Genomic DNA, 24,563 nt, shown 5'->3' with positions numbered 1-24,563 from the left:
CCGCCCGCCCCCAGCGCCGCCCTGGGGAAATGAAGGCGTTCAGAGCACAGGGAGCAGGGCCTTCTCCTCTCACCTCCCAGCGCGGAGAGCGCTGATGAGGCACGAGGTGCAGCGCGGGACTGTGCCGGCCGCTGAGTCTCCCAGCTCTTCCATCCGCGGCATCTGAAGTGCGTTCAGTGCCCGGCCAGGCGCCTGAGGACGGGCGCTGCTCCTCCCCAGCAGGTGCGCAGCCACCCCGCGGGCACTCGGCACTCCGGGCCCTCCGACTGCTCCGCAGGTGGGAAGAAGCCCCGCTGGGCCAGCAGGGCCGCGTGGCTCCCGGGCAGGGGAACGCGCTCCTGCCCCGCACGCTGCCAGCCACACAGGTAGAAGCACCGCTGACCCTCCCTCCCACCTTCCCGGCCTCCAGGAAGCTGACGTCAGACCGGTTCTAACAGCGGGACCCGCGACAGGCAGGGCGGAGCCGGGACTCATAGAAGACATTTCTCTCGTCGTCGTAGTCGGGTACCATGTGCGGGGAAGAGTCTCCACTTATCCCTGGACGCAGCGCCCCCAGGGCTCCGTGTTGCCATCGGAGAGAACTGATAAACTGTCCTCAGAGCCCCGTGCTGTGACATCCCCCCGCTGACATCTAAAGCCCAGTGCCTGGTCCTCAGCCTCAGACCAGAGGGCGGTGGCCGTGGCCGCACCGCGGCTCTCTGCCCTGTGCTGCCCCACACGCGGGTTCTCAGGAGCCCGGCAGCGCCTGAACCTCGGGCCCTGGCTCCCCCCTGGCTTTGGCTCGGGACCGCAGCCCAGCACCATCTCTCCCGTCCTCATCCTCTCTGTGCCCTGACCTGGAGACACCTGTGAGGCCCAGGGGCTGCCGGGGAGACTCCCCCACCTGGGCCCCCTGCTAACCGCCTGTCTTCTTTTCGGTCCTTCCAGTGAGAAGCGCCACCTTCAAGTCAACGTCACCAACCCTGTGCAATGCAGCCTGCACGGGAAGAAGTGCACCGTCTCCGTGGAGACGCGGCTCAACCAGCCGCAGCCCGACTTCACCAAGAACCGCTCGGGCTTCATCCTCAGCGTGCCGGGCAACTGATGTGCAGGGAGGTGGGGCCGCCCGAAGCCCGCCCGCTAGGCTCCACGCTGGGAGGGGCCCCCGCCTCCCCTGCGGCCCCTCCCCGAGGCCCACCCCCAGCTTTCTGCCTTCGGCCTCCATCTTCCTCGGTCCCAACTGTCCGCAGACCCCTCAGCAAACCAAAGACCCCGTGTCCTGCCCAGCCCCTAGCCACCACCCCCCCACCCCCGACTACAGCTCCCCTGCAGTCAGAGAAGGCCGCCCGCTGCCAGGCCAGGTCAGCCTGCCTGACCCCGTGACCAGCAGCTGGCCCTGCAAGGCGAGGGCTTGGGGAGCCCGGATGCAGTTTCTGGCCAAAGCCACGCCCCCGGGTCGGGGGAGGTTTGGGGGAGATGAGCTGGGGAGGGGCCCCTGCTGTCTTCCTGGGCCCAGCTGCCCTCTCCCCAGGGTGATGGCAGCCCCATGCCCTGGCTCGGGGAGCTTCTCAGAGCTCCTCGTGGGCCCCCTCCCCGCCAGCAGCCAGCCAAGACCACCAGGTGAGCAGGTTCACCTGTAGGGCCAGCCCCTCAGCCCAGGAGCCAAGGGCCGGCAGTCTGTCCTACCCAGAGCCTGTCCCCAGCCCCGTGGCCACCTCCCCAGAGAGCGCAGCGCAGGGGATGCTCCAGGGATCGTCTTACTTAACCGCACAGCCTGGGCCGTGCTTGTCTTGCACTTATTTTGCAGTTTGCTCATCAGATATCATGTCTGCTGTGCCCACACTCGTGTCAGGAATGCTAATTAATAAAATAGAAGGGGGGTGGGGAGCAGGGGAGCCCTCCGGGGCTTGGAAGTCGCCCCTCCAAACACCTGCCTCACACTCGTGGAGAACCAGGACTGGGGTGGGAGGGTCTGAGCCCCAGGAACGTGGGGAAGTGGAGCGACAGGAACAGCGCGGGGGTCCTGGCGCTGCAGGCCAGGCCAGGAGAGCCGCCGCCTTGCCAGTCCCTGCCCAACAGAGAGCGCGTGTGCTCCAGATGCTTCCGGGACCACCCTCCTCTGGGCCTCAGCCGAGGAGGATGCCGCACACCCCTGGGCAGCCCGGGCCTCCCGGCCTGGAGCCTTAGTAAAAGGAAAGACTCGGGCACCCCCTGTGGTCAGGGGGCTGAGGGTGAGCCCACGCCCCCCAGGAGGAGCCGGGCAGGATGTCAGAGAGGGACGTGCTGACGTTTTCTCCGCTTTCTGCCACAGAGGCTGCCCCTGCCACCCCGACCCCACAAAGCATACCAGGTGCCACCTCCTGTGCCTGCCACGGCCCCCTGGCCGGCTCCCAGGTGGTCCCAGCAGCTTGGTCTCGCGGCTGCCCCACCCCTGCTTCCCAGGGCTCGAGCACATTCTCACCCCGTGCAGTGCACAGCAAAGAGTCCCGCTGGCATCCTGGCCTTGGAAACCCATTCATCCTCCAAGCCTGGTCAGCTGCCCGCACGGGACCCCGTTCAGCAGCGCCCATAGCTTCGCCAATCGCCTTGACACTATCGATCCATCTTAACTGGAACATCACCTCTCCTTCCCACTCGTTTCCCCAAACTTGTTGCTTTACTAGATACGTGAAAACGTATGTTTTAGACACACCAAAAAGAACATGCCAAACGAGTGCCGTTCAGAGGCTGGAGAGGACGGGGTCTGGAGTCCTGCCCTCCCACCTTTTGGTGTCGCCTCTGGTCCCTGAGCCCTCAGCCAGAGCACCGCCGCCGTCCACAAGCACTTTTTCATGATGTCCTACAAGAAGTCACAGTGTGTGGCAACTAAAGAAAGAATTTCGGGTGTGATCACAGTGCTGAGGGGAAAGCAGGAGGACACAGTGATTGTATGCAATGAAGTGTTTCTCTTGATTTAATTAAATGCAGTTTTATGGTTTGGTGCGTATATTCCTATTTTCCATTAAATTAACTTTATTTCTAAAGCATATTTTGATTTATCATCAAGAGCAATAAAGCATTAAATCTTACTTTAAAGGTGTTCTGCTTTTTGAATTGAAAACTGTATCTACAGTTGTGAAATTTTGGCTTCTATAAACTCAACTGTTATCCCAGAGGATGGAAGGGAGCATTAAACACAAATCAGGTAAAAATGGAGGATAGTTTACGTGGGGCTGTTGATGAAAAGTATTCAATAGTGAGTGAGAAGCTGGGGGGAGGCGGAGCCAGGAGGCGGACAGGCAGTGGAGTTAAATCCAAACACTTTCTCCCACCATTTTGAGGCCTGTGCACTAGACCCGAAGCTCATTGCTTTCGTTTACTGAAATCGAAGCACGTATAGAATAAAGGCAAGGCTGGGATCTCCAGGGCTGCAGTTCGAGAAGAGGTCTGAGTGAGCGGTGGCTGGTCAGCCTCTCCCCGAGCCCTCAGGTTGGGGTCGGGGAGCTGCAGGCAAGCAAGGCCCTGCGGGGAGATGGGGCATCCCCAGCACCCAAGGGCCCCGCAGCCAGAGGATGCTACCGGGTTCCCCGTCACTGGCGGGACGGAGCCCACAGTGATGGCTTCTGACTCAGACAAAGGAGGTGCCCTGATCACAAGGCTGACAGCTTCCAAGGTGCCACCTGAGCAGGTTCAACGCACCCCGCCCCCAGGCCCAGGGCAGCTCCAGCCAGCGGGGCACAGGGCCAGGGGGGTTGGGGGGGGACCAAGTCCAAAACGCCAGGTCTCAGCGGCTCAAGGGTGGTGGCGTGAGTGGGCACAGACCGCTGGCAGTACAACGGTAGGGGGACCCACCCTTGCCACAATTAGGGGCTAGGGTGGCTGCTTATCTGGGAGCCCCTGGGTTGGAGTTCTCTCTTTCAGAAACCTGCACAGAGCTAGGCTGGTGGGGTTGAGCCACATGGACCCCTGCTGGCCTGGGAGCCTCCGGGCCGCGGGCCATGAGCAGAGCCAGGCCCAGGACACCCGGAGCAGCAGCCTTAGTGCCCAGCCGGGTGCCCTGCAGGACCCGCTGAGCCAGCCCTCACCGGGCCCTCTGGCTGGAGGTCCTGATCACCCAGCTCCGCCAAGCCAAGGGAGCCTTTGGAGAGCAACTCCTGAGAAACCAGAGTTGATTTAACCTGTGCTTCTTTCTTAATCACCTTAACATGAGGCGCTTGTTAAGGCCTCTCCCCTAACCCTCCCTTCTCCCATACTCCCCTCCCCCACAATGCAATCCAATTATGTTTTGAGCGCAGGAATCATTTATAAGAGGGGCCCCCAGCCTGCTCCTGAAGGATGTGCCCACAGAAAAGGTCTATGTAATGGATGGTCAGTGCATTTTATTTACTCAGCACAGTACAAAAATAAATAAAAATAAGGGAAGGGGAATTAAATTACAGCCAAACTGAGCTTCATGACCTTGTCAGATTATAAACCACACATACTTACAAACACGCTACGCATACATACAAAATAAGACAAATATAAATTAACAACACCCACAGTTTGGTCAAAGAATAGCTACAGAAGAAATTGCACTAAAAAAACCAACATACATCGCACGTGTGTAATTAGCAGTTTCAAATATACAGCTATGAATAATTCCGAGTGAAAAAAAATGGCACATTTTCTTTTCATTGCAAGTTTAACAACTGCTGGAACAAAACTAAGTTCTAATAACTGCATGGAAAGAATATATCAACCCTTCAGGTTTACAAGAAAGAGAAAAACCAAATCCTGAACTATTATTCCTGTGACTTGTTCTGTGCACGGGTGTAATTTTCACAGCCATCTGTTCTAAGATTATTTTTCTTAAGACACAAAATGCTCCTGGTTTGCATGCACAATATCACTGTAAAAGCAACAATGAAAGAATAAAGGGTTTTTTTTTGTAGGTTAGTTTTTTCCTTTTTTTTTTAATTGTTCTAAAAGTAGTCTTCATAGCAGCATGTCAAATGGGTTCATTGCTTGCACACTCAAGTATATCAGTTCCTTTACACAATACTGATGACCAGTGCAAGGGAGGGAGGAGACCCCACCAGGCTTCACATTGATGGAACTAGAGAGTTCTTTCCTTAGTCCCCAACCACTCCTGAAATTTGCACCGCCTCCAAAACTTAAAAAAATAAATATGGAGAGAGAGAAGGAAACACACAAAACTGGAATCCTGCGGATGCGCCTTCCCGCAGTTTCAGGCCCAGCGCAGCCCGCGAAGGAGCGACTACAGACCCGCGCCCCTGCTCTTGAGAGTCGGCACCCGGACCCCCCTCTCGTGTGCCGCCAGGGCCCGCTGCCCCCACGGGCCTCCTACCTCAGGTCACACACGGCAGCAGGATCTGCACAGACGGGCTGCGTGACAACTCCAGCAGAGAAGAGGCGCCGCGGCGAGGTCCGCGCCAGCAGCCGCGGGCTCCTTCCAGCCCCGCGGCAGGTTATCTGGCTGGCGGTCCCGAGAAAGGCTCAGCGTGGGCCTCGGCGCGCAGCTGCGGCCAATGCTCTCCCGCTCGGGCAGGCCCTCTTCCTCGGGAGCGTCACGGGCCCGCAGGCTCGGCCCCGGGCCTATTAAATCAGGACCTCAATTTCACAGCTTTTTCTTTTTTCTGTGAATTTCAGTAGTGCTTCTGCTGAAATCAGCAGCCACCTGGAAGCTAATCCTATGTAAAACGGCCCCTGCCTCCCCCCAGCCTCCCCTTCCAGCACCCCCTGGGGGACTGGGACTGGAAGAGAGAATTCTCTGTAGCATCTTCACACCAGTCTTTGTTCCCCAAAGCCGAAGGGACAGAGGAAGACTTGCTCCCTTCTCTTGGTCCTCTCCCAAGCCCCAAGCCACCGATCTGGGAGAATTAGACAGAAAATTGATTAAGTACACATCATGTGTTTTTACAGCCACCAACCAGGCTAAGGTGGAAACCAAAACCAGCAGCTGCAAATGATCAGTTGTAGAATCAGCAGGCAATCAGGAGTTCTGCTCCCGTCTTGTAATTGTCTCCAAGATCCAGCTGTCTCACTGGGCCTTTCGGGACAAGGCTTCACCTTCAGAAGAAACTGAACTGTTTGGCAACAGCTTTAAACCAACAGGGGTGAGGGCGGGGGTACATCATCACCACATCACCCTGATCCCTGACATCACCCCCCACCCCCCCGCAGCTCTGCAGGACAAATGTCACGTGCACCAGCAAGAGGCCTTAGCCCACCTTTAGGTGGGCACCGGCTCAGTCCCAGGCATGGCAACCCCACCTGCACAGAAGGCAGGCTGTTGACAATGGGCACCTGAAGCTGTCCTGGCCTTCACCACAGGGTGACTAAGCTGCATGATTCAAATGAAAAATTCACCCAGGAAAGGAGTTGTCCCCAGCTTCACCCCACCCCTTTAGAGCTGGGACCCAAAATGAAACAACTTAATGAGTCAAACCAGCTTGTTAACCAACACTGCCAACATCGCTGGGAGCAGGGGGAGGGGGGCAAGTTCCACGTCTCCACAAAAGGAAAGCCCTTCTCCCTAAAAAAGAAAAAAGAGCAAACCGGGTCGTGCATGGTCAAACGACAGGACACAATCTTTGCACCAGGCCGGCTTCCCCTCAATTGAAGAGGCTGTCCCAGGGCCACGGGCATCTTGCCTCACAACCCCACATGCGGCTCAGTCAGGGTGGCGGGCTCCAGGAGCCTCTGGGAGAATGGAGGACCCAAAACGGGACCCGGCAAAGGGCCTCCAACCAGCAACTCCAGTTCCTCCCTGGGCTGCCTGGCTGTGGGGCGCAGAGGGCAGCCTCCCCTGCCTTGGTCCAGCAAGAGCACAGGCGGCAGAGGCAGGTCAGTCCTTTGAATTCCCCAAAGTGAGAGGTCAGGAGCCAGGGTGGCTCTGAATACATCTTCTGAATTTTGCACAAGGTTCGGGAGTTCAAAAGCATCCAGAGTTCTTGGCAGGGCTGAAGAAAACCCCAAGGAGAGAAGGTGGGAAGGGAGAGGCCCTTCGTGGCTTCGCTAGACACATACTGTACACAAAATCTGATTTAATAATAAATTTTTAAAAATGAATTGAATCCTTGAGCCGTGATGCAGGCTAGCGGGCTCACCGGTCCAGCCCTAGGAGGAGCCGCTTCTTGTCCTCCTGGCCACTCTCGTTCTTCAGGTCGGAGAACACCTGTGTGAAGTAGTGGGGGTCGGCGTTGATCTGCAGCATCTTGGAGCTCATGAGGTTGATGACGGAGAGGCAGCGGTCCCAAAAGGCCTCCTTGCAGCTCTCCACCAGGAAGGGCTTGAGCGGGTAGGAGATCTCATTGCCCATGTAGGAGTAGGAGAGGTACAGGCAGGTCAGCAGGACGGCCTGGAGCTCGTGGTCGGAGCCCACCTCGGAGGAGATGACATCCCGGCAGAGCATGTAAAGGAAGACCACGTTGGCGGGCGTGATGAAGCCCTGGTCCTGCCAGCCCTGCAGGAGCAGCGAGCGGTCCACGCTGCGCAGCCAGAGCACAGGGTCCGTGGGGGACAGGTGCTTCAGGCGGTAGCACCGGCGACAGAGAAACTCACCCAGGCAGCGCAGCAGCTCGCTGGTGGACGCCTGGACGATGACCCGTTTGGGCGTCCCTGCGGAGGTGACGGCAGGATGCGGGGCCTTCTTGACAGAGGAGGAGACCCCGGTCTGGGAGCCCGAGAGCTGGCTGGCAGGGGGTGCGGGCGGCTGCGCCGGTGGCGGCTGGGCGAACGTGGACAGGTTGGCGCACGACAGCGACTTCTTCAGGTTCTCATTGTTGAGGTGCGTGATGTTGTTCTGGTAGCTGCTGTTGGGCTGCACCTTCTTGGAGTTCTTCTTCTTGGCCGACACGGCCACGATCCTCTTCCAAGGCAGCACGGAGATGATAGAGTGCCGCTTCAGGTTCTTGTCCTTGGCGTTCTTGCTGTTCTGCACGGCCGTGTAGTGGCCCACCGTGGCCGCGCCATCCTCAAACAGCGTGGCCTTCCGGTAGCTGGGGGACAGGGACAGCACCGTGCCCATGGTGCCGCTGCGCGCCGGGCGGGGACCTGCGCCCCTGCGCGCCCAGCCTGCCGGCCGGAGGGACGAAACAGCTCACCGAGCCCGAGGCGGCCAGGGGGAGGCCGGGGCGCTCCCGGGGTCGCGTGCCGCCCCTTCGGATCTGTGTGGAAAACAAGATGGTTCTCAGCACCAGGCGGGGCTCGCGTCGCGCTCCTCCGCCCCGGCCTCGGCGGCCCCGCGGACCTGGCCCCGGACCCGCGCCCAGGCCTTCCCCGGCCGGCACGGCCCCGCCCGCGCCCCCGCGCCGCAACCCGGCCGCTCCACTGCGGCACCGGCACCCGCGCCCGCCGGGGGCCGGATGGCAGCGCGGGGGACCGGCAGCTGGCGGAGGTGGCCGGGGACCCCGCCTCGACACCGCGCGCGGCCGCGACCCCGGCCCGGATCCCCGGGGACAGCGGACGGCCCGAGGCGCAGGCTTACCAAGCAGGTGCCTCCTGCGCTCTGCACCCTCCGCAATGCGCGCCGCGGCTCGACGCCGCGGTCCCGGCGCTCGGCGGGGCTCGGCGGGGCTCGCGCTCGGCGGCGGCGGTGGCGGCGGCGGCTCCGGAGCTTCTGTCCAAGGTTCTGCAGGCGCCGCGGCCCCGCCCCCCGCTCGGCCGCCTTCGCCGCCGCCGCGCCCGCGCCCGCCCCGGCGCGCACCTCAGCGGCCTCCCTCTCGGGCGCGCGCGCGGCCCACGCGCAGGCCCGGCCAGGCCTGGTCTCGCCCGGGAGCGGGAGCCGGAGCCGCCGCCGTGCTCAGCACCAGCTGCGCGCGGTGCTGGCAGCGACACGGCCGCGAGCCCCAGGCGCCGCTCTACTCGCCGCGCCCCATCCAGGACCCGGGCTCGGGCGGCGGGTACTCGCGGCACCGCCCCGCGGGGCCGCCCCCCCTCCCGCACTGCTCGCCGCCCTCTCAGCGCCGCCCCCTCAGCGCCGCCCCGCCAGCAACAGCCCGGCCGTGTGAGAGTCGCGGGCGCACCGCGCAGCCGAGCTCGGGCGGGTGAGGAAGCTCCGGGCGGGGCGGGGCCGAGGGCCGACCCCGCCCTCCGCCCCGCCCAGACACGTGCCGCCTTTGTTCCCGCCGCGGCGCCGGCAGCTGCGGGCCGCGGGGACGCTCTCGGCCGCGTCCCCGCCCTGGCCGCCAGAGAAGCCATCCACGGAGCCTAGGACCCCGAGCAGCCGCCTTGCATTTAACCTCCTCGTCCCCGGGGAAGAAAGCTAGGGAGCTCAGGGAGGAAGGTGGGGAGAGGCTAAGCCTTTGCTGAGGCCGCCTGAGTGCCCCAAGCATCCCGAGGGGACTGTCCCATCAGTTCTGAGTGCCTTTCCCTCCGGGATCTCCGTTGCCCCATCCCAGGTAAATGCCCACGGCCCAGGTACAGAGCGACTGGCCTTCCCACACCACACCTGGGACAGAGCCCTGAGGCTCCTGGCTCGGTCGCTGCCCCAGAGAAGGGCCAATACTGAGCCCATCACAAATGCGACCTCAAAATTTCCACCGGCCGTCTTATCTGTTATAGAACAACTGAAGCAACTGCTTCTCCAACCAGCCTCTGATCTGCTGATTTAAGTATTTTTCATGCTAAGCATATATAATTTGAAGATTCGGTGCCCATAAAATTATTAAATTCTGAGTAAAACTCTGGTTCTAATAAGAACTTTTCCTCTCACAAGGAACAAGAATCCAGATGCTTCACAAAAGCTATTCTTCGTTACTCTTTTAGTTTAGCTCTGGAGATTGACTCAGATTTGACCACAAACCTGGGAAACAGGAGACTTAAACGATATCTTAATCCAAATTACTCTGGACCTGGTGATGAGGAAGTGGCAATCCAGAGAACACCCAATCCCCTGACTCCCAGACCACTCCAGCACACAACCTGTGCCAGTTCTGCCTACTGCTCTAAGCAGTAAAGAAATCTGGTATCATTCAAACAATGCTACCATCATCAGAAAGTACTAGAATTTGCTAAAGAACTACCCAGAGATTCCTCTGTCAACAGTGGCAACTTGTCAACAGCTTTAGGGGCCTTGGTGACCATATAGTGGGAAATGCATTACTCTGTACCGAGAAGGCTACTTCTTGTAGAGTCCTTGAGAAACATCCACAGTAGCTGTCATCTTAACTTAGAAGATAAAGGCAGGCCCTTAGCCCAGGGTGCCCCTCCCTCTGAACATTCCTCAGTGTACAAGCCCTACCTGCTCTTCAAATGGAGCTGTCCTCCATAGTAAGGAGCTCTAAGAATCAATCTCCTCCAGGTCCACTGGCCCAATGACTCTCTTCCTAAGGCAAAGTTGGACCCCAGCCTTTTTTCATCCTGCCCCTAATGGAGGCCCAGCTCCTGAGTTGGCCCATGTCCACACTGCCTTTCCTGTGTTGAGCAGGGGTTAAGTGCTTTCCACTTAAATATGGAAATATGCTTAGATTTCTAAGCCTGTAATCCACCCCTCAGAAATAGCTGGAGCCGCCCTGTACTTACCTGTACCTACAAAATTTCAATACTAACTATTCCAATTCATGGTGGGCAGTACCAAGCTCCACTTCACCCCACCCCATTTCCCAAACCATGGAAGCTCGCATTGGCCTGGGCCTTTTCCTGCCTGCGTCCTCTCTTGCCTTTGTCCAGCCAGCCCTCCCTTACTACCTTCAAAAAGAGCTCTTGGCAGAACTACTCCAACCTCCTCACACCTGTCAGAGGCAAAGTCATGTGTGCAGCAGAGCATGAATGGGATGGCACTGTCAGCACAGTGGCTTTTGTGACCAAAGAACCCTGGAACCCTGGCCACCCGTTGTGTGCCTGCTCTGCCTGTTTTGAGGCACCACACCCCTCCTCTGCTCACTCAACACACCAACCCCCCTCCCCCTCCAAGCTCCCAGTACTTCTCCAACTGCAAAGAAGGAAGAGCTACAATCTGCCGAAAATGGCAGATCAAGGACCCAGCAGGCAGACCTGGATGAATGATGCACAGCTGTTTTCTTCCCAGTCTTCACCAGAGAACTGCAGGGAAGCTCTCCAAATCCCACCCCCATCAATCAGCCTCTTTATCCTATAGTCTACCTCTAGCTGCCGGAAAGGCCAGCCTGCGTGTTACATGCACGTATGGGATGTCCATGGAGAGTTCCCATCCTCCGCATGCCCCCTTCCCATACCACTCTGAGGAAGGGAGGCCAAGGCCCCAGCCAGCCAGCTCTCAGAAAGAGTTCCAAATAAAGCAGGTCTGAGCCCTGGCTCCTGAGGAAGTCGTGCTTTGTTCTCTCAGGCATCACAGAGCAGCATCTAGTGGCCTTTCTGGGCAGCACAGGTTACATAACTAGCCTGCGGCAGGGCTCCACAGCCAAGGGCCGCGGCCGCCGCTCCCAACGCCATCAGGATCTCGTTAACACACAAGGAGGCCCAGGCACCGTGAAGCCTGATGCCAGGAAGGGCCCGTAAGTGAGGGAGCCAGGCCCATGCTAGCCCACGGGCCACCCCACCCTCTCAGCTGCACCTAGATGCAGCTTATCGAGGCCTGGGAGGGGAAGCAGTCCCTCGAGGTCTGGAGCAGCGCTGTCCAAAAAAAACCATGAGCCACAAATGCAAGCCCCGTAGATAATTAAATATTTTCTGGCAGCCACATTAAAAAAGTTAAAGAAACAGATATATTTTAATAGTACATTTAACCCAATAAATGCTCAAAATATTTCAACATATGTAAAAAAGTTGTTGAGCAATTTTTCATTCTTTTTTCACATTCTTCAAAGTCTGGTTTGTTTACATTTGCAGGGCATCACAGTTTGAACTAGCCATAATTTCAAGGACTCAACAGCCATATGGGGCTCATGACCACACACTGGACAGCACGGGTCTGCGGAAGTCAGCAGACCTGCCCAGGGAGATGACGAGAAGCCTGCTGCCCCACTGGGCTCCTGGGAGTGCCCTCCCCCAACTGCTCGGGCTCTGGATCCCTTTGGAATATTTTTAAAGTCCTTTATTGAAGCACAACTCTTCCTTAAGTAAAACGATACACAGAGACACAATACTGAAAGAGAATAGAGAGTGGCTCAGACTGGAGTTGGTGGCTAGAGCCCACCCTCCCTCCCAGTGGCCCCAGAGCCCCACAAGACAGGTCACTTCCAGGGTCTGAGGGGTAGTGTGAAAATCAATCCTTTTGAACAAGATTCCAAAAAACGAAAACTAAGCCACAACTGAATGCCAGGGCTCTCCAGGCACCTGTACTTCCATGATTTCATGTAACACTCCCACCACAATTACCTACCAAGAAAGCGCCATCCTTGTCGTGTAAGTGAGGAAACGGGCTCAGAGGATATTACAACCCAAACCCCATGTCCTCACTGGACCATGATGCCTTGGAAAAACAAAGATAACTGAGCCCCATTTCCCATTTTAGCCCTCACAGACCAACGTTCTCACCCAAAGCCCTCCACTTGACCCCGGATCTAAAGGTCTCCCATGAAGCAAATGAAACGGTAGAGCTTTGTCCAGTCCAGAGGGCTACACAGAGCTGTCTGGACTTGATCAGAAAGCCCTCCAGCACTCAAGAAAGGACACTTTTTGAAAAAAAAATTGTTTTTATTGGAACTCATCTGAACATCAGATATACCTGGTGTTGGTTAGCAAGAACCGTTTGTACATTTGATATTGATGGTGCCAAAACCAAAACAGTGACTGGACATGATGGGGAAAGATGTTGAGAACAAAAACCTGATTTTGGAGAGGAAAATAAAAGCCAGTCAGATTCAGTGAGGATGCAAAACCTGGTACAACAAAATCCTTTTACAAAATATAAATTTATTACGAAAACCTGGAAGGATAATCTGACAAAGGGAAAGCAAGATAAAAGGAGGCCAGCAGGAAGGAGGCAGGAGGAGGGGGAGAGGAAAAAAGAAGACAAAGAAGAATGAGAGGAAGAAGAAAATACAGCTGAGCACAACAGAGGTGCAGAAGCTTACCTGCCCAAATGGCATTCAAAGCCTTGCTATGTAATCTCTTCATAAAACAAAGCATGCTGGAGTACAGTGCGCTACCTCCCATCCCTTCCACTTCTAAGAGGTAAATAAAGAAAGCTCCCTGGGAGGGGGACATGAGGTTGCTCAAAAACCCAACAACAAAAATTGGGAGAAAAAAAAAAAAACAACAACACACCCCACAGTCTCATTTCCGATGTTCACTGTTTAAAAAAGGAATAAATCCATCTGACAGCAGGAGAGAAGCAGGGGGATGGGGAGAGAAGCTGAAGTATTGCAGACAGCCTGGCTCCCCTGGAGGGGGGAAGGAGGAAGGAAGAGAGACATGGGATGGTCTTCTGGTTGAGAGAAGGGGAAAGAGGGGTGAGAGAAAAGAGCAGAGGACAGGGGCAGTTAAAACACTGACATCTAATCTAGTTTACTGTGTTAAAAAGAGCCGCATGCACAGCAGGCCCCCTGAGGGCCCACACTGCTCCCAGTGTGGCCATGGTGACACTAGCTCCTGGCCACATCCCCACTCCTTCCCAGGTTGGAGCGGAGCCGTGCAGGTGCTGCTGCGGCGGTGGCGGCGGCGGGACCTTCGGCCAGTCTGCTGGAGCCATTGTTGGGGGGAGGGCGGGGAGATGGGCCACATGGCAGGGGAAAGGACACGGAAACGCCTCGTTTCAAATAAAAAGGAAAATAGCAGTCTATACACAGTTGTTTGTTTTGGTTCAGTACAAACAGAATAAAAAGTCGTTGCTTTGATAGTCAGGCGAACACCCAATTCTGAAGAGGAGGCGAGGTGACGCCCAGCGGGTGGGTTAGGAGCCCCAGTGGCTGGCAGAGCGCCTGGCTTGGCGGCCCTCTCCCAGGAGGCAGAGAGCACAGCTTTAGGTAGTGTAAGCCTTTTTCCTTTTATTTAGAATAACCTTTTTTTTTCTTTTTTTCTCTTTTTTTAAGCAATTTCCCCACTCCCAAGTTGGGCCAGTAAAGATTACATGAAAACTGGCACACCTATCGGCTGGAATACAGATGCACCAAATGAGGATTTAAAAACTTTCTGAGCGAAAAGTAGAACAGAAAGAAAAAATCTCCTAGCATTTTCCCCAAAGGTTTCACTCTCCCGCCACACACACTCTCCAAAGGACCGCTACAGATCCAACTCTGCAAGAGAAGACAGAGCAGTGTCAATCGGGGAAGCCGCAAGGCCACCAGGAGGCTTTCAGTCTCGACAGGCAGAAGACAGTGCTGCCCGGGCCCGGGTCCCGGAGTCAGCACTCACCTATGTCAGTTTCTTGGCTTTGTTGTAGAGGGAATCCACTACTTTACTCATGTTCTGAATTGTTTCCAGAGCAGCTTCATAAGTTTTATCTACTGGGGGTTCATCAAAAATAATCAAGACACCCTCCCCCTGGTCCAAGATCCCTGCAGAAAACACAAGCAAACCCAGGTAAAAGAAAGGATTAGACACACGAGCATTTGAGAAGCAGCCCACTCCCTAGCTGCCTCACTTTCTCCAGAAAGGAGGGGAAACAGAAGTCATCTTCCTGTTCCAATCGTGCATGTTTATTACACTCTCATCACAGGCATAAGAGGGGCAAGGATCCCAGGGAACCACCAGGTGATACAATGGAGCATCTTCTTTCAAGATAAACAAGAGCATGATGCCTCTTCACCATTTCATCACCTCCACCAGCCCCCTCGCCTGTATGACTGTTACTCACCATGAAATTTCTTGTCAAGAATCATCTGTGATAATTTCCTTTCCACGTCGGCCTAAAATCAAAGCACATGATTAAAGGGCCCAGCATCTACTAGTCAGAGATCACACTGACATGAAAGCCTTGTATAAAAGGATCTTATGGCAAATGGTCTGAAAATAAAACAGCAACAATGCATCTGCAGCTCTCAGCCCACGGTCCCCAGTCCCCACTGAGAAGCTTGGGAGCTTTGCAATAGGCCCAGCAGGTGTAAATGGCAGCCCCTCCACATGCCCGTTTCCCCATCCCTACCCTCAAGACAAGCTCAGGACTCCTTACCTTGGAGAGTTTGATGAGGCTAGATATGTGTTCGATCTAAAAGGAAAGGTAAAAAGACACCAACACTGAAAGGTTTACTTCTGCCTCTAATACCGGGATGAGGGTGGCGCTGGATCTTGAAATCCTGCCGAATGTCTCTACAGGGACACATGCTCTTTGGCTGTGCTTAGGTCTCTTGTGCTTGATCCATATGCCTACCCTGTGTCACTACAGACAACAAATACACTCCTGTCCCACACACCCAGAACAGAAAGCATTTACCACATGCACAGTGACTACAAAAGCTAGGAGGAGACTGCACTGAAAACAAGCAGGGGCAACCTCACCAGCCTCTACCCCACAGCATCCCTCTCCTTGACTCTCATTCCCTGTCAAAAAAATCCCAAGCTCTTGGGGATCTCTTGCCCAGCAGGTACACCCTTGGAAGTGAGTTCCTATTCTGAATGGCTGTGGGAAGGGAGGTGGCTACAGTGAGGACACCTAGCTAGAAACCCCCTGCCGCCAGAGAAGAGCTAGAGTCCCCAAGAGGGTTCTTACCTGTACTCGGGAAAAAGGCTCAATGACTCGGATCAGATTCTGTTCCAGCAAGTTATCATACAACTTGGCCAAGTGTGTGCTGATGATTGGGTCATCTCGGAGCTCTGCCCGGTAATCTGTCAGAGCCTGCCAAAAGAGCCGAGATGGGCACAGAAAAGGACTTGAAAGTCACGCTACTCGCAGCTTCCTAAGTAGTGTGCTGGCCCTTGTAACTACATGGTTGACTGTAGTTCTGGAGGATTTGGGAAGGTGAAAGAACAGCCATGACTGAAGGCAGAAGAAAATGAAAAGAAGTAAAAGGTGGAGCCTAACCCTAGGCACCATCTTCCTGTCCAAAAACCTCACACTGACAGCTCAAACCATGTAAGCCCTAAGAGCAGCTCAGCTTTCAAGCTAAATTCACTGCAAAAGCAGTTCTCAATATGTATTCCACAGAACAAATAAGGTCTCCATGGGGGCAGGAGGAGGGGGAATTCTGAGGTTAAATAATAGGAAATGCTGAATTCCACAGCTAGCTCTTGGGGTTTTATAAGGAATATCAGCACAGAAAACAAAGTACTTTTCTAATTTTGTTTAGCCCTAGTGTCTCCCAAATATCTGATCACAGACCCTTTTTTTAATCCCTTCTAGAAGTGTTCCATCCAAATTTGGGGATAAAATGATCTAGACTCTTTGTTTATTTGTGTATGTGATTTATTTACCTTTAGTAATGTTCTCACAATATCCCAGCCTCATGTCAGCTGTGCTATAAGGTGTTAAGGGAAGCAAGCAAATCATGCCAAGTAAGGAAATGAAATTGGCAAGAAACCTCAAGGAAGATGATGAACCCTGGGGACAGAGAGCCACATGGTCTAGTTTCTGTCCACACTATTTTTCTTCCTGGATCTAGGTTTGTTTTTATTAAGTTGGTCATTATACTCAGACTAAGAGAGAGGCTCAGAAAAGTATGTCTCACCCTATCGCTTAGACAAGTTTTTCTCCCTTTCCAAACCTTCACAAACATTGTCTGAAAGCACAGGAGGCAAGGCCAGACTAGAACTTCCATCCTAAGGAAGTGTCTTTCAGCCCAGATGCACACGTCAAAACTTCTCTTCTGTCCACAGAGGAGAAGCAGACCTGGCATTTCTGGAGCTGAAGTAACATCTAAGACCATGCCGCATGGTGCTTGTGTCAGACCCTGACACACATGAGCTGTGTGACTCAGGCCTCCTCTTTAAATTCCAGCTTCCCCAAGCATAAAATACAGGTAACAGGTTTGTTGTGAAAAATCAAATGAAAGGGGACTTCCCTAGTGGTGCAGCGGTTAAGAATCTGCCTGCCAATGCAGGGGACATGGGTTCAATCACTGGTCCATGAAGATCCCACATGCCGCGGAGCAACTAAGCCCACGTGCCACAACTACTGAAGCCTGCGCTCCCTAGAGCCTGCGCGCCGCAACTACTGAAGCCCACACGCTCTAGGGGCCGCGTGCCGCAACTACTGAGCCCATGTGCTGCAACTACTGAAGCCCACAGGCATAGAGCCTGTGCTCCGCAACAAAGAGTGGCCCCCCACTCGCTGCAACTAGAGAAAGCCTGCACACAGCAATGAAGACCCAACGTAGCCAAAAAAAAAAAAAAAAAAAAAAATCAAGTGAAAGAAGGATGACAGAACTTTCTGAAACTGAAAGGTACTGTATATAAATGAGGTATGACAATTCAACAAGTTTCATTGTACAGAAGTGCTTAACTACTTCCTGGTTTTGATACTGTACTACAGATAAGATGTAACCACTGGGGAAAACTGGGTGAATGGTACATGGGATCACTCTGTACTATCTTTGCAACTTCTTGTGAAACTATAATCATTTAAAGATAAAAAAAAACTTTTTAAAGTGCTTAAATGCCCCTCCCCTCCACCAGTTCCCTACCAACCCAATACCTTGCTTACCTTTTCAAAATCTGCCAGCGACCTGTTCTTGCTGGCCTGAGCCACACATTTTAATGCTTCTGTCTAAGAATAAAGAGAGAAACAGTGAAAGTGATCTGCACGCTCACATCCCAACAAGCCTCATGAGGAACATGCTATGTCCACACAACTTCTGGCTGCAAGGAAGAACCTGCCCCACCACTGCTCTTCTTCAGAGGCCTAGGAAGAAAAGCTAGAGGAATACCACTGTGTGCCAACCAGTTTCCCTTTGAAAGCTGAAGTGACTTAAAGGTACTAGGAAATAGGAAGTTTTCCAGAAAAGAGACTTTGATAAAGCATTCTCCAAAGATGACAAGCTAAAAGGGAAAATGGCCAGAGAAGTGCGATTTCCTCGCCCCTCCTCCAAGACTCCCTATCCCTACACCCCACAGATGCCTTCCTGCCCTCAGACTTGATCATACCTTGTGCTTTATAAAAACTCATTCTGCTGGGTTTGGTGCAGGTCACAGACCAAGATTTACTTTCATTAAGCTTGAAGCATCAAAATTCTACGTATCATACTGAATGTTAAAACCCCAGAGTGATGAAGGTATAACCAAGGGTTAAGGGGCAACTTCTAACTTTATAAAACGTTATAAAAGGTACCCGACCAAGCTCTTAAGTCTCTACTCAGCACGAAATCTACAACATTCATCTTCCTGAGTGCCTGACTCCTGCATGAAAGCTGTCATCAAGGTACAAAGGACCAGAGGGAGCTCCTCTTGTACCAGCCTATGTACTTAAACAAGGAAGGTAGTGGTGTCTTATACTGCAGACTTTAAAAATGATGCAAAGCTAATCGTTAGTGTAGTTTGTCTCCAGCATTTGTCTTATAGACAGAAAAATGTCATAATGGGAATAGCATGAAACTTAAAGCCAGATAACCCAAGTTCAAAGTCTCGCTTCACCATTACTAGTTACCTGGCCTTGTTCTGGACACTTGACCTCTCTTAGCCCACCTCCTCAACTCTAATTCTAGATATGACAGTGAGTCTTTCACTACAGAAATAACCAATATTCTTTTGGTCAAAACTAGGAGCTGATCTGAAACCTTTTCTGATGAAAAGCCAATTAGGGCCTCTTGTATAGAAGCAAGAAATCATCTGTTGTGGACATTCTGCCAAAGATACAGTGAGATAGCCAACGTGTCTGTTGTTTAGACAACTGCATTTGAAACCTAGAAAGACTCCTTTTACTTTACCAGTGATAATCAAGTAAAGTACAAAGTGATGATGCAGACATCTGAGACATCATCTTTACACAGGTCACACTCTTACCTATTCAGGCATAAAAGCCATCACAAATAGGGCTACTGACCATCAAAGGCCTCTTCTTGACCACACCCAAACTCAGGACAAGAGTGGGAAGGTACTGATAAGAGAAGCACTTGAATGAGTCATCAAAACCTAGTTTCTGCACCAAGCAATCTGACCTCTCTAAAGCACAAGCGCACCAGACCTTACCCGGCTCCACACTCTTGGAGAATCCAAGATTTCTTATTCCGCACATGAAATTTTCAAGCCAAGATCATGGTAGATACACTTTCCGGTCGAAGCTAAACGCAACCTAACTCACTGTAAATGCTACAGTTCAATTCTGAGTTCTGTTAAGTCCCTCAAACCACCCGATACCCACAAGAGCACCAAACATTGACTTTTCAGGCCAAGAATTAACAGTACAGGAAATACACCGAACGAGCTTAATGAAAAGAAGAGGGGGGAAGAAAGAATGAAGAGCGGAATGGAGACCTGAAGAGCACGGTCTCACTGAACACCATGTCTAATAACACGCTGCCTCAGAGTGAGCAGAGATCAGAACTGCAGTCAAGGCATCCCCTACCTGCCTCCCCGCATACCGAAGTGCAAGCTTCCCGCTCACCAAGGCCTGGACATCTTCTGGGCTAAAAAAAAAATACATACTCGGTCAACTACTCCAGGATGTTATGCTTCTAAGCATATGTTCAGGCAAATATCTTTTCCTCTGAAAAGACTCTGCCCACAGAGGTAATCAGCCCCCACCCCTAAACCCGTAGGCCTCTCACACCATAGACGCTAGGCTTTCTCCACTCTGGGCTCAGTGCTGAAAAGCAGGAAAACTCAACGTTAAAAAGAAAGCCACACTGGGAATTCCCTGGCGGTCCAGTGGTTAGGACTTGGCGCTTTCACTGCCGTGGCCCCGGGTTCAATCCCTGGTCTGGTCAGGGAACTAATATCCCGCAAGCTGCACGACATAGCCAAAAAAAAAAAAAAAAGAAAAAGCCACACTGAACCTACCAGAAGTAATAGACCCAACAGGCAAAATGATACATATAAATCAAATCCCAGTATAACAGATCTTTCAAAACACAAGCCCTGTTTAATCCCAAGATCCAAAAAGAATCCCAGTCAGTATCTCATTTATTCCCAGAAAAGAATGTGGAATAATCCTATAAATCTTTAGAAAAGGATCTAGCTGTCATACTTGCCGTTGTCGCCTTTTTCAAACCTCTCCCTAACCTCTCCTTTAACCACCCCCATTCTGGGCAGCCCATTGGCTGGTGCTGGTCTGTAAGCCATTTCCTGGCCCTCTGCCCTGGGCTCAACAACTCTCTGGACAGAATTGTAGGATGAGGAGAACACTCAGAGGGGCTGGGAAAGAGATTTCTGAAATCTGTCTCCCCGGTTCTGAAAGACTAGCAAGGAAAAGTGCTCTGGATTACCTTCGATCCTCCCATTCCACCTCAATCAGCCCCACGAGGTGGCAGCTGCTGCTTCTGTAGCTGGCCAAACTCCCTGCCCAAGCCATCTCTGCCATGGCAGAAAATCTTAGATGAAGGACCTAAGTTCTCATATCCCAAAGTTAATGTGCACCTACGTGTTGAGCATGATTTTGCACAGCAACATGTACTTCAGAGATGTGATGGCCTTGGGGCTATCGATGGAGTCATAACCCTCAAATGCCTCATAGAAATATGAGTATGCAGTTTTCCAATCCTTCTCCTCTGCTGCATGGATAATACCTGGGCATTGAAAAGAAAAGAGTAAGAACCATATGAAATAATAGAACCATAAAATGTCACAGCTGGGAAGGGCCTCAAAAATCTATCCCAATCTCATCTACTTATTGATGAGGTCAGGAAAGAATAAAGGACCTGCCCAAAGTCACTGCCATCTAGTGGCAAAGCTGGGATTAGAACCCAGGTCTTTGGCCTCCCAGTTCAAGTCACCTTTCCAATATTAATTCCAAAGGAGTAAGAGACCCAACAAAAGGGGATCCTAAAAACCGCATATGGTAACATCTTTTCGCACCACCACAGCAGTCCTGCTATCCATTGGAACCACTAGAAAAGGCCACGTTTACCCTCCATGACATTACCTTCATGGGTCAGAAAACTGACACAAACATCCCTCCCTGGTTTGCCCAAATTACTAGTTTTAATAACATCAACCATTTCTTTAAGATAGCTTTTCTAAACTTGACACTTTTATAAGTAAGCAGCTTTCATGAGAGAGAAAAAGAAAATCCAACCTCTTACAGTCTCATTTCAGATACTGGTCATTTATAGATAGATGTACCTTTGCCTTGATGTGATCAGTAAATGGATTTCATGTAATGCCAAATCCATGAACTTAATTGTACACAGTTAAGCAGTATTATGCTACACTTCATCTAACCAGTTCTCTACTGTTTAGAAGCTGGGTTGCTCCCAATGAGCCTAACTTTGACTGAACCTGCTATTACTTCCAACCTACGCGATCACGTGGGATGATGTGAAAATTAGTTCCTCCTAGCTTGGAAGGCAACTAAGCCCTAAGATTCTGTGTGTCAGTTCTAACCCTGCCTCAGCCACATCCATTTGTTTACTACAGGGCTTCCCAACTTTTCCACATCAAGGTAAACGAATAAAGTATTCAGCACACTGGAGTAAAAGGATGAAACTGCTTACACATGACCCCAGGGGATCACTGTTTCAGACCACCCGTCACATACCTGTGTGCCTGGCATGCCAGTTGGGAACTTATGAATTAATGACCACTATTGAGTGATATGTGCCAAACCTACCCAAAAAGCCTCCTGTTTAGAGGCTGAAGGATTCAGGTCCTTCTCCTACTACTGCTCTTAACTACAGAGGCCTGGAGAAAACCCACCCTCCTCTGTAGCCAAGGAGACCTCCCTCAAAAATACCCAACAGACTACTAGCACTGCCAAATTAAATGAGACAAATGCCCATCTTCCCATTCTTCCCAGTCCAGAGCTAGAATAGACCAGACAAAAAATAAGACTGATTAAAAAAAGAACAAAGTAAAGAAGAACTGGTATACTGCTTTCCAAAACACATTAGCAAATAGAGACCACATTAGGACTAAAAGCATCCCAGCTGGCATAGGACATTTATTATTTAAAGAAACAAAACACTAGACTGTTACTCATTCAACACAAATATTAACAAGGGCCTACCATGTGCCAAGCACTGATATAACTACTATAGAGAAAATAAATATGAATAAAGCCCTGAAGGAGCTCACAGTCTCACAGTGGTCATCAAAACAGAAACAAGGAGATTAGTACCGTAATATGTACCAAAGAATATACCTTTCATAGGGAAGTCCAAAGTAAAGAAGGCACTGAAGAGGGTTTATAAGGCAGACATGTGAGCTTGATCTGGAAGGATGCATAGGAGTTTGCCAAGGGGAGAAGATGGAAAGGGGAATTCCAAGCACAGAAGACAAAATATATAAAGGCACAGGAGCAGGAACACATAAAGTCATTTGGTGACTAGGACTGAAACCCAGAGATAACCATGAAAAGGATGTCTTCCTTTTGAATGCACTGTTAAAGTAAAACAGCCTGGGGATAATGGGGAACCATTGGAGTTACATGATCAGGTCTGTGTTTCCAAAACATGACTTTAGGACTAGTAAGCAAGATGGATTGAGAAAAGTGACTAGGGACAGTCAGATCAGTAAAAGACTACTCCAGTGGTCCGGTGGCATTAATTAAGAGCAGTAATTGTAGAAATGGAAAAGAAAGGGCAGATTTGGAGACAGACCCAACCTGATACATCAGAAAAAAGAGTGACTGAGGATAATTAGTCAAGGGAGGAGAACCAAGAAGACAATGCTGTCACAGAAGCATGGAGTGCTCAACAGTGTCAACCGCCCCCAAATTTGACAGAGGATAGAGGGGAGTTACTGTCTTTCAAGGAGTCAACAGAGACACCAAAGTAATGACATTCTCTCAATTTTTCCAAGAAGCTTGACAGAAAAGGAGAAGACAGCAATTTAGAAAGGACAAAAGGCTGTGCTTTTTCAGCTGGGGCCGTTCAAAGACTGAGAGGAAGGCCGGGGCCGGGCTGGCGGGGCGCCTGACCGCAGCGGCAAGAGTGGGGCAAGAGTGGGCCGTGGCGCTTCAGCAGTGCGCTCAGCCAGGCCCCCTCCCGCTCCCCTGCCCCTCTTGTTCACGTCCCCCCAGCAAGGAGGGCGGCACCAATGGCGGTGCCTCGGAGGCCGGCGAGGAGAGGGAGGCCGTGGGCAAGAGGAGGCGCCTGGGCTTGTTGGCCACCGCCTGGCTCACCTTCTACAACATCACCATGACTGTGGGGTGGCTGGTACTGCCTATTGCCAAGGTACGTTTTTATATGGGAAAAGAAACACACAAAGGTTTATATAAAAGTATTCAGAAGACACTTAAGCTTTTCCAGACATTTGTCTTGCTTGAGATAGTTCACTGTTTAATTGGAATTGTACCTACTTCTGTGCTTGTGGCTGGGGTCCAAGGGAGTTCAAGAATCTTTATGGTGTGGCTCGTTACTCACAGTATAAAACCAATATAATTTTTTTTATCATCTTATATCCTGTCGGAGTTGCTGGTAAACTTCATACGATACGCAACGTACGATATACGCTGCCTTACCACACGTGAAGAAAACAGGAATGTTCTCAATAAGACTTCCCAATAAATACAATGTCTCTTTTGACTACTATCATTTTCTTCTTATAACCATGGCCTCACGTATACCATTGTTTCCACAACTCTACTTTCATACGTTACATCAGAGAAGACAGGTGCTTCATGGAGAGGTGACTGTCGAAAAGGATGATTAAATGATCCCTACAAGGTGCTTTTTCCAGAATAACCAGGATTACCTGAGTCCAAGTTTTAATAACAAGAATAAACAGCTTGATGAGAAAAAAAAAAAAAAAGACGGAGAGGAAGATCCAAGCGGAGACGAAAAACTAGACTTAGAACTGAAAAACTAAAGACTTAAAAAGGACAGGTAGGGCTTCCCTGGTGGCGCAGTGGTTGAGAGTCCGCCTGCCGATGCAGGGGACACGGGTTCGTGCCCCGGTCTGGGAAGATCCCACATGCCGTGGAGCGGCTGGGCCCATGAGCCATGGCCGCTGAGCCTGCGCGTCCGGAGCCTGTGCTCCGCAACGGGAGAGGCCACAACAGTGAGAGGCCCGCGTACCGCAAAAAAAAAAAAAAAAAAAAAAAAAAAAAGACAGGTAGAATGATCATGCTTGATAATGGGTAAAAATAAACAATGATACAAATTCTGGGGAGGAAAGAGAAGTAAAGAAGGTTCACATAAAAATGGCCTCTATTTGCTCTGAGAAATAAGATGCAAGTTCATCTCTTGACCATGAAGAAAGAACATAATGAAGAGTAGTGGCTTAAACAAAGTGCCGGTATTTGGTCAAAGCAAGGTACTGTGTGATAAGAACTTACATTCATCATCTCATTTAATCCTCACTCCCATCCTATGAGGAGGTACAATTATTTATCACCATTTTTCAGATGAGCTAAAGAAAAATTTAAGTAACTTGCCCAGTCACACAGCTAGAAATTTGCAGAACCAAAATTTCAACCTAGAAAAGTTGTTTTCTAGACTTTTTTCTAGAGCTTCTGCTTTTAACCTGAATCACAAAACATGCCATTTGATACTGACAATACCTGAGAGGCAAGTATGATAGCTATTATCTCCCTCTTACAGTTTTACATGGAAACAAAGATTGCGAAGAGGTAATACCAGGTAACACTAGTTAGTCCTCTGACTCCAATAATGCTCCTTCAATAATGATAAGTTATAACTAATAAAAGCTGCTGA

At 51.7% G+C, this 24,563-nt stretch overlaps 3 protein-coding genes and 1 pseudogene across 4 annotated transcripts in view; 2 read left to right on the top strand and 2 right to left on the bottom strand.

Annotated features, from left to right (window-relative positions):
- The window catches only part of MYO1D (myosin ID), a 348,475-nt gene extending 345,421 nt beyond the window's left edge, over window positions 1-3,054 (top strand). Inside the window, exon 22 of the mRNA XM_082603144.1 lies at window positions 928-3,054. Coding sequence (XP_082459270.1) covers window positions 928-1,084 — 157 coding nt within the window. The 3' untranslated portion in view covers window positions 1,085-3,054. The remainder of the gene's footprint in view (window positions 1-927) is intronic.
- A 1,277-nt stretch (window positions 3,055-4,331) lies between these two features.
- CDK5R1 (cyclin dependent kinase 5 regulatory subunit 1) lies at window positions 4,332-8,535 on the bottom strand. The gene is made up of 2 exons (XM_082604937.1): window positions 8,450-8,535; window positions 4,332-8,129 (listed from the first exon to the last, which is right to left on the bottom strand). The coding sequence occupies exon 2, from the start codon at window positions 7,988-7,990 to the stop codon at window positions 7,067-7,069; it is 924 nt and encodes a 307-aa protein (XP_082461063.1). The 5' UTR covers window positions 7,991-8,129; window positions 8,450-8,535; the 3' UTR covers window positions 4,332-7,066.
- A 4,020-nt stretch (window positions 8,536-12,555) lies between these two features.
- PSMD11 (proteasome 26S subunit, non-ATPase 11) overlaps window positions 12,556-24,563 on the bottom strand; it is a 29,930-nt gene continuing 17,922 nt past the window's right edge. The window contains exons 7-14 of the mRNA XM_082603140.1: window positions 20,330-20,474; window positions 19,316-19,376; window positions 17,459-17,521; window positions 15,530-15,655; window positions 14,993-15,028; window positions 14,678-14,729; window positions 14,236-14,378; window positions 12,556-14,117 (exon numbers count right to left, since the gene is read on the bottom strand). Coding sequence (XP_082459266.1) covers window positions 14,236-14,378; window positions 14,678-14,729; window positions 14,993-15,028; window positions 15,530-15,655; window positions 17,459-17,521; window positions 19,316-19,376; window positions 20,330-20,474 — 626 coding nt within the window. The 3' untranslated portion in view covers window positions 12,556-14,117. The remainder of the gene's footprint in view (window positions 14,118-14,235; window positions 14,379-14,677; window positions 14,730-14,992; window positions 15,029-15,529; window positions 15,656-17,458; window positions 17,522-19,315; window positions 19,377-20,329; window positions 20,475-24,563) is intronic.
- Window positions 22,359-23,629, top strand: LOC309794220 (very-long-chain (3R)-3-hydroxyacyl-CoA dehydratase 1-like; annotated as a pseudogene). The gene is made up of 2 exons: window positions 22,359-22,373; window positions 22,793-23,629. The product of its transcript is annotated as a very-long-chain (3R)-3-hydroxyacyl-CoA dehydratase 1-like (transcript).

This window comes from Mesoplodon mirus (genome assembly GCF_964341445.2).
Source record: "Mesoplodon mirus genome assembly, chromosome: 18".
NCBI classification, from domain to species: Eukaryota; Metazoa; Chordata; class Mammalia; order Artiodactyla; family Ziphiidae; genus Mesoplodon; species Mesoplodon mirus.
The sequence above is the reverse complement of the archived record's forward strand: the minus strand, read 5'-3'. Positions and strand labels throughout refer to the sequence as shown.

Bases quoted from the DNA above. Each gene is read 5' to 3' on its own strand.
- CDK5R1 (XM_082604937.1), bottom strand. From the start codon at position 7,990: ATGGGCACGGTGCTGTCCCTGTCCCCCAGCTACCGGAAGGCCACGCTG.